The sequence below is a fragment of the Calypte anna genome, chromosome 21 (genome assembly GCF_003957555.1).
Source record: "Calypte anna isolate BGI_N300 chromosome 21, bCalAnn1_v1.p, whole genome shotgun sequence".
NCBI lineage: Eukaryota > Metazoa > Chordata > Aves > Apodiformes > Trochilidae > Calypte > Calypte anna.
In genome coordinates, this window is record NC_044266.1 from 5,393,188 (window position 1) to 5,402,113 (window position 8,926).

General features: G+C 57.3%; 1 protein-coding gene across 1 annotated transcript; it reads right to left on the reverse strand.

The window, feature by feature from the left end:
- Window positions 1-300: 300 nt before the first annotated feature.
- Window positions 301-8,359, reverse strand: SH2D5 (SH2 domain containing 5). Its single transcript, XM_030463719.1, has 10 exons — window positions 7,915-8,359; window positions 6,928-7,156; window positions 6,697-6,777; window positions 6,526-6,600; window positions 6,107-6,250; window positions 5,042-5,251; window positions 3,254-3,416; window positions 1,901-1,997; window positions 1,655-1,814; window positions 301-643 (listed from the first exon to the last, which is right to left on the reverse strand). The coding sequence occupies exons 2-10, from the start codon at window positions 7,009-7,011 to the stop codon at window positions 431-433; spliced, it is 1,227 nt and encodes a 408-aa protein (XP_030319579.1). The 5' UTR covers window positions 7,012-7,156; window positions 7,915-8,359; the 3' UTR covers window positions 301-430.
- Window positions 8,360-8,926: the final 567 nt, after the last annotated feature.

Consider the following 8,926-nt stretch of genomic DNA (forward strand, 5'->3'; position numbering starts at 1 on the left):
CGAATCCTTGCACTCCCGTGCACGTGCAGTCATAAAGGCACGGTGCAGTCACACATGGGTGTGAGCACACGGCGCAGTTGTGCACGAGGGGTGCGTGCACCAGAGTGTGCGTGCGCGAGACCACAAGCGCACGAGTGCAGTGTCAGGAGGCTCCGTGTGCACGGGGCCTGAGTGCGAGGCAGTCGGGGAGCGCAAGCACGAAGTCGTGCTGCAGTTGTGCAAGGCTGCGAGTGCACGAGTGCACGAGTGAGAACACGTGTGTTCGAGGGGAAGGACAGGGCGCAGCAACCCCCCCGGTAGCACAAGAGCCGCTTTATTGCCGAGCACACGCACGGGGGATCGATAAGGCAGACGGCAGCGAGTTAAAGCTCGGGATGGGGGGGGGGAGGAGTTCTGGGGTGCAGAAGTGGCCGAGTTGGGGTGTCCGGGTCTATCCCCGCTCCTGCTGCACCCCGGAGGGGGCGGTGCCGGGGGTCCAGGCGGCCGCCGGTGCCCCCCCCCGGGGCTGGGCCGCGCCTCCCGGGTCCTGCTCCTCGTAGCCGGGGTTGCGGTGTCCGGGGCACAAGCGGCAGAAGCAGCCCCCGGGCCCCGCGCTGTAGTGAGCCAGGAGCGCGGGCACGCTGGAGAACTCGGCACTGGAGTGCTGGTGGCACGGCCAGAGGGAGAGGTGAGACCCCCCCCAAACGAGGCCAGGCACCCCCCGACTGAATGCACCCATGCAGCTGATGCACCCATGCAGAGGTGCAGCCGTGTGCCCCGAATCACCCGTGCAACAGACAGCGGGGCACACGCGCACAGCTGCAGCCCTGCACCAAATGCACAAATTACCGGTGCACAAAAATGCACTGAATACCTTTGCACGCATGCACCAAATGCACCAATTATCGGGTGCACCCGTTTGCAGGTGCACAAATGCACCTGTGCACCCATTAATCCAATGTGGCGATGCACCAACACCCCCGTGCACCCATGCACACACGCATCTGTGCAACTGTGAAACAAATGCATCTCTGCACCCGTGCTGACACAGCAAATGCAGTGAGGCACCACTGTGTTCGTGCACTGATGGATCTGTGCAGATGCAACCATGAAGCAAACACACCCCTCTTATCAAATGCATGCACACACCAGTGCATCCATGCACCGATGCACCAAATGCACTTGTAGTGTGTAAAATGCACATACCCACCAGTGCAGCCATGCACTTTATGCACCAATCTGTCCAGGAACAGTTGCATCAAGTGCCCTTACCCAGGTGCAGCTGCAGAGCTGCAACCATGAAACAACTGCACCCATGCAGCTATGCATCAGACACACGGTCACACCCAGGCACTAAATGCACCAGTGCAACCACCCACAGATGCACCACTGCATCCATGCACAGATGCCTCAAATGAACAACTGCACGCATGAACAGATGCATCAAATGCACTGCTACAGCCACACACCAAATGCACGGGTGCACCAGAGCACAACTGCTTCCCGTGCACTTACACACCAGTGCACCCATGCACTGACGCACCAAACGTGCCAGTGCACAGACACCGAGTGCACCCAGCACACACAGGTGCAACAACACATCACTGTAACCACAACGCAAATACACGTGTGCACTCGTGCACCAACCCCCCCGTGCAGGTGCCACCCCCCTCACCTCCACGCAGAACCTGCCCTGGTGTGTCCTGAGGAGCCCGTACGGGACGACACCGCAGGGCGCCCGCACCCACAGGCACCAGCGCTGGGCCGGGCCGGGCTCGGGGCGCAGCAGGAAGGCACCGGGGACGTCCTGCTGCAGCAGGGCCACCCCACTGTCCCTGGGGAGGGGACGAGGAGGAGGGTGGGCTCAGGGAACAGGGTGAGGGGACACGGGGAGCAGCGGGGGGTGCTCCCACCTCCTCACCTGGCGATGCCAGCGAAGGTCCAGACGCTCTCAGCCAGGACGCTCTCGTTCTCAGGGAGGAAGCCCACGCTCCTCGGGCCTTTGCTCTCCCAGCCTGCTGCAGGACCATGTTAAGAGTCACAGACTGGTTTGTGTTGGAAGGGACCTTAAAGCCTCCCCAGTGCCACCCCTGCCATGGTCAGGGACACCTCCCACCAGCCCAGGGTGCTCCAAGCTCCATCCAACCTTCAGCACTGCCAGGGATGGGGCAGCCACAGCTTCTCTGGGAAACCTGGGCCAGGGGCTCAGCACCCTCACCCCAAACAATTTCTGCCCCATCTCCAACCTCAATCTCCCCTCTCTCTCCCAGTTCCAAGCCATTCCCCCTCATCCCATCATAGAATCATAGAATCATAGAATGGGCTGGGTTGGAGCCAGTTGCTCCACTCCCCCCGTGGTTCCCAGCCCATGGCACTCAGTGCCACATCCAGGCTCTTTGGAAATCTCTCCAGACACGGAGAATCCACTACTTCCCTGGGCAGCCCATTCCAATGCCTGATCACCCTCTCCAGAAAGAAATTCTTTCTCATCTCCAACCTAAACCTCCCCTGGCACAACTTGAGACCCTGCCCTCTTGTCTTGCTGAGAGTTGCCTGGGAAAAGAGCCCAACCCCCCCCTGGCTCCAACCTCCTTTCAGGGAGTTGGAGAGAGTGATGAGGTCTCCCCTGAGCCTCCTCTTCTCCAGCCTCAACACCCCCAGCTCCCTCAGCCTCTCCTCATAGGATCTGTGCTCGAGTCCCTTCACCAGACTGGCTGCCTTCCTTTGGCCCTCCAGGCCCTTGTCCCAAGTCCCTCCCCAGCTTTCCTGGAGCCCCTTCAGGCACTGGAAGGTGCTCTGAGGTCTCCCCATTGCAGCCTTCTCTTCTCCAGCCTGAACACCCCCAACTCTCTCAGCCTGGCTCCAGAGCAGAGCTGCTCCAGCCCTCCCAGCATCACACAATCGTTCTGGTTGGAAAATACCTTTAAGACCATCATGACCAACCCCACCAAGTCCAGCACCAACCCCTGTCCCTCAGCACACCTCTGAAACCCCTCCAGTGATGGGGATCCCACCACCTCCCCGGGCGACTGCTCCAGGGTTTCATCACCCTTCCAGTGAAGAACTTTCCTCCTCATCTCCAATCTCAACCTCCCCTGCTGCAATTTGAGGCCATTTCCCCCCCTCCCATTGCTTGTTAATTAGAGCAGACACCACAAACCACCTTCTTCCAACCATCTTTCACCTCCTCCTCCAGACCCACCCAAAAAAAAAAAAAAAAAATCAGGATTATGCCCCACCCCCTGTGCCTCAGTTTCCCTCTCCGGGCACTCACCAGTGTCCCGGGGGGGCTGGTGGAGTTGGCTCTCCCCCCCCCAGTCCCGGTAAGCCCCGGAGCGCAGGACTTTGCTCCGGATCGCTTTTTTGCGAACCAGCACCGGGGAGCAGTAAGGGTTTCCCAGGCGCCAGGCTCTGCCCTCCCCCTCCAGACGTCGCTCCTGAAAGGTGGAGGGGCCACAAAAAGGAATTTTGGGGGGCGTTTTGCATGCAAAAAAACCCCAAATAAAAATGCTGCACAAAAATGCTTTGCACGACACAGTGCAAAAAAAAAAAAAAAATCTGTTCAAAACACCACGGAAAAAATGGTATTAAAACCCCCCAGAAAACTCAACCATAAAAGATGCCGTGAAAAAAAAAATCCATGCAAAATGGATAAAAAAATGCTGTGCAAAAATCCTACACAAAAAATGCAGTGCAACACTTCCTGCAAAAAAAAAAAAGCTATACAAAAAAAGAAAAAAATCCGTGCAAAAACCAGTCGTGCAAAACAGCATGCAGAAACACTGTGTGAACAATGACGTGCAAAAAGGTGTGAAAAAAAAAAAGTCATACAAATCTCCATGCAGAAGACACCAGGCAAAAAGTGTCTGGAAAAAAGTGCTTTGCCAAGAGCACCAGACAAAGCACCAGGCAAAAAGATGCTGTGCAATAAACAGTACTCCAAAATGCAATGGAAAACACTGTGCACTTGAAGCTGTAGAGAAACAAGATAAACCAGGTGCCTCGAGTTGCCAAAGAGTGGGTGTGAGTCCACCTGTGCCTGGTTAGGGCAGGCCCCCTATTACCAGGGGGCCAATAAAGGTGGGACACACACCCACAGAGAGAAGCTCACTCTGGTGCCAGGCAATGGAGAGGCCAGCAGCTCGTTGAGCCTCAGGAGCAAGAAAGGCTCCTCCTGCTACATGCAGCGTTTTTGGGTTTTTTTTTTTAAATCTGTACAAAAATGGCAGTGCAAAAAGACAGCTGTGCAAAACAGTGTCCAAATATGCCATGCAAAAACTACTGTACACAAACAGTGCCACACACGTACTGCTGTGCAAAGAATGTGCAAAAAGAACAAAACACTGTGCAAGAAAACCATGCACAGCATCGTGCAAAAACGGGATGCACCACACCAAATGTTCTGCAAGAAAAGGCTCTGTGAGAGCCACCAGGTAAAAACTGGCTAAAAAATGCCATGCAGACGCTGCTGTGCTGCTGGTCCCAAAAAGAACCACCAGAACCCGTGCAAGAAAAGGGTTTAAGGCACCATCCAGAAAACAATAATGCACCGTGCAAAAGGTTTTGCAAGAAAAGGCTGTGCAAGAACCACTGAGCAAAACGCCACACACACACACACACACAAATGCTGTGCAAAAAGGAGGAATTCTGTGCCAAGAGGCTGGGCAAGAAAATCCGTGCAAGGCACCATGCAAAACTGGTGGGCAAGAAAAGGTCGTGCAAGAACTGCCAGGTAAAATGGTGTGCAACAAAATGATGTGCAAAGAAAGGCTGTGCAGGAAAAGCCATGCCAGGCACCATGCAGATCTCTGCCGGGCAATAATGCACCATGCAAAGCAGGAAGGATGGTGCACAACCCCCTGGGTGCTGTGGGAGAAAAGCCACGCCAAGTACTGTGCAAAAATGCTGTGAAAAGAATGCCCCGTGCAAAACCCCGTGCAAGGAAAGGCCGTGCAAGACAGCCTGGAAAACTTCCCGCCTGTAAGAAACCGCCGTGCAAGAAAACACCGTGCAAAAAGCCCATCCGTGCTGCAGCATCCAGCACCCCCCAGGCTGCACCCACCCCCGTGCCCAGCGAGCCGAGGCCGCTGGGTGCAGGCAGGCGGCGGAGGGAGACGAGGGCGTTGACATTGCGGGACACCTCGTCGGGGTTGAGGGGCTCCCGCAGCACCCCGGCCCCGGGGGGATCCCCCTCAACCTCCTGCACCTCAGGGTGTGCCAGCAGGTAGCAGAGCTGGAAGGAACGGCAGAGCAGGAGGTGCAGGGTCTGGACCTGGGAAGGCAAAAGAAACTTCGTGAAAATAATAAAACCACCAATAATAATAATAATAGAATCACAGAATGTTCAGTGTTGGAAGGGAGCTCTGGAGATCCCCCAGTCCAACCCCCCTGCCCCAGCAGGATCCCCCAGGGCAGGGCACACAGAACACATCCAGGGGGGTTGGAAAGGCTCCAGAGAAGGAGACTCCACAACCTCTCTGGGCAGCCTGGGCCAGGGCTCCCTCAGCCTCACACTCCAGAAGTTTCTCCTCAGGTTGAGGTGGAACTTCCCATGTTCCAGCTCCAACCCATTATTCCTTGTCCTGGGCACCCCAGAACAGAGATTGTCCCCTTCCTCTTGCCCCCCACCCCTCAGCTATTGATGGACATTCAGCAGATCCCCTCTCAGCCTTCTCTCCTCAAGGCTGAGCAGCCCCAGGGCTCTCAGTCTCTCTCCACACAGAGATGCTCAAGTCCCTTCAGCACCCTCACAGCTCTCCCTGGGACTCTCTCCAGTAGCTCCCTGTCTCTCTGCAACTGGGGAGCCCCAAACTGGACCCAGGATTCCAGCTGTGGTCTCATCAGGACAGAGCAGAGGGGGAGCAGAACCTCCCTGGCCCTGCTGGACACACTTTTCCTGATGCCCCCAGGACACCCCTGGAGAATTCCCTGTCCACCAGGACTCCAAGGGCTTTCTCCATGGAGCTGCTTTCCAGCAGAACATCCCCAAACTTGTCCTGGTGCCTGGGGTTGTTCCTCCCCAGATGCAGGACTCCGTGTTTGTCTTTATGGAACTTCATGAGGTTAATAATAATGAGTTTCAGTTGGGTTTTTTTGGGGGGGAAGAGGGGGATGTTGGGTCACACACCTCACCCGGGGGCCCCACAAAGAGGTGGCAGAAGAGGGGGCTGTGGGGGCTGTGGGGGTTCCGGGCCACGAAGGCGAATTGGCTGCTGGCACTGCGCCAGGTGCTGTACAGGATCCTTCGGAGAGCGTGGGCCATCAGCAGCGTCTGTGGGGACACGGGGTGGGGGGGTTGGGAGGGGGTCACTGGGACTGAGCACCCCTGGAACACACACACACACACCCTCAGGGTGCAGATGATGGGGGATGCTCCCCCTGTTTGCAGGGCAGGTTGCAAACCTGCGAGTGGATGGCAGCTGCAACCCTGCTTGCAAATGCAAAGCAAAAAGCAAAGCTTGGAATGGTGCAATCAGCACCTTAAGCACCCCCCAAGCACCTACCACCCCCCAGCCCAGCACCCATGGGCCCCCCAAGCACCCCTACCTCTCCATCAGCACCATAGACCTTCAGCCCCTGCAAGCTGAACCTCAGCACCACCGGCCTCCTCCTGGGGCAGTCCTGGCCAGCAGAGATGCAGCATTAGGGGAGGAATCACCTGGGGGTCCCCCCAGTTTTTGGGGTCCCCCTCCCAGTTTACCAGTGATGATACCTGACCTTCAGCATCCGCAGCTGCTCCTCCAGATGCCCTGCTTGCTGCTCCAGGTCCAAGTCCTCCAGCACAAAGGAACCCACATACTGGGGAGGGAAGCCAACTATGTCAGCAACACCCCTCCAAGGCTCCCCAGGACAACCAGACCACCTCGAGATGATGGTTTATGGGGTGACAGGGATGCACCCAAACCTCATCTCTGGGGTCTCATTCTCCCCCCAAGGGTTGGTGGTCACCTCTGCTGGCTTGGTGATGCCCCGGGCTCGGTGCTGGGGAGGGGCAGGATCTGACCCTCTCCCATTGGATGGTTTCTTCTTCATGGCAGCAGGGGAGTCAGGGCAAAGGCTGGGTCAGGATGGGGTGAAGTGGCTCTGGTGGGGCTACATCTGATTTATCCAGAGCCACCAAGGGTGGCAGAGCAGGAGCAAGCAGCAGGATCCAGGATCGGGCCCCTGGTGACAGTCCCTGTGAGAAGGAAGGGGACAGACACAGTCTGCCCAGCTGTCCCCCCTCCTTCCCAGCCCCCTGTGCCTGGGGCCATGCTGTGTCCCCGTACAGTGGTCCCCAGGTGGAGACCACAATGCAGATGCCCCCAAATGCCAATCCCAAAACAAACGTCTCTCCATATTGACCCCAATAAAAGTGTCCCCAAGTCCTGACCCCAAACCCAGCATGAGGGTCCCAGCGTCCCAAACCCAACATGAAGGTCCCCATGTCTGTGTGACATGTGTGAGTCTGTGTGAGTCTCCCCGTGTCCCAACCCCCATATCCCAGCTCCAGCACAAGGGTCCCTCAGTGACCCCCACTGCCTCGCAAGTGTCCCCCATGGCCTGACCCAGACCCTAGTGCCAAGGTCCCCATGTCCCAGCCCCTCGGAAAGGTGCCCCCCAAGTGCATCCTAATGGGGTGGTGTGGGGGGTCCCTAGGCTGCCCCCAGGCCCTTTGCAAGCTCAGGGTTGTCCCTCTCCTTTCTGCCACAATTTGGGGGGGGTCTCTCCCCTCCCCCCCAGCCAATCCGCGGGCAGGCAGCCCCAAGCCCCGCCCCCTTTTTCCCACGCTCCATTACTCAATGGACCCCCCGCTACCCCCCCCAGCCCACCGGCCACCCTGAGGTCCCCAAAGGAGGGATGCTGACCCCAAAACTAGCTGGATGAGTAAAGGGGAAGCAACCCCCCTATGCCCAGAGCCCCCCATCCCGCTGCGTTTCCCTCCCCTTCGCTCACGGCTCTCGCTTGGATGGCTCCGGAGGAGAAACGCAGCCGATAAATTCCCCAAGCTCCAGCTCCTCTCTCGGCCTTTCCCGGTTGTTTTCCTTCCTAAGGTGGCTTTCTCCACCCCGGTGCAGGGATGCTCGACCCGTGAGCGTCAGAGCCTCATCGCCAGCCAGGCCCCGGCCAGCCCGAGCCCACGCCGGGCATGGGGCAGGCGGCAAACTCCCATTTCCTGCCTCCGATCTGCCCGCGATGAATCACTGCAATTTTCCTCCCCGGTTTTCTCCGTTTCTTGGAAGCGGCAGCGAGCCGGCACGCTCGGGCTTTTTTAGAAGACGCGGCTGCAACTGAGGGTTTGGGGTTTGTCGGTTTTGTTGGTTTTTTGGTCTTTTTTTTCCCCTCCCCGCCAGCGTGCCCCGCAGAGCAGCGATTTCTAACCCTGACGCACACGCGTCTTCGCTCGGTCGCCACCCCCTGCCCCGATGCTCAGATTCTTTCACCCCCCCGGGGAGTTTTGGCCACCGCTCTCTGCTTTGACCCGAAAAAAATAAAGAGAGATGGCTCTGACCTGGCTGCAGAGCAGCCATGAAAACCCAGAGCCTCACGTCCCCCAAATCTGGCTGAAGTTAAAGCTGCCCCTGGCCCCAGGGATGTGCTTGGCACCTGGAAAGGGAAAGCAACAGTTTGGGGAGGAGATCGGGGCTAAGCCCTAAGGTGCATCCCACAAATCCCCATCTCCCACCTCTGGTGCTCCCAAGGGTGAAAGGGAAAGGATCAGGATGGTGTTGTTCAAACCTTGGGTTACTGCCAGCCCCAATGGCTTCGAGATGCTGTCCTGGCAGAGCTGGATCCACATCAGGGTAGAAATAGCAGGGGGGGGGAAAAAAAAGAAAAAAAAAGAAAAAGAAAAAAAAAGAATAAAAAGCCACAGAAAACCAAGACAGATGGGGCTGAAGGAACAACATAATGGAGCCCAGTCTGGCCAGGAAGCAGAGACTGGAGAGGAGCGAGCATCAGATCCGGC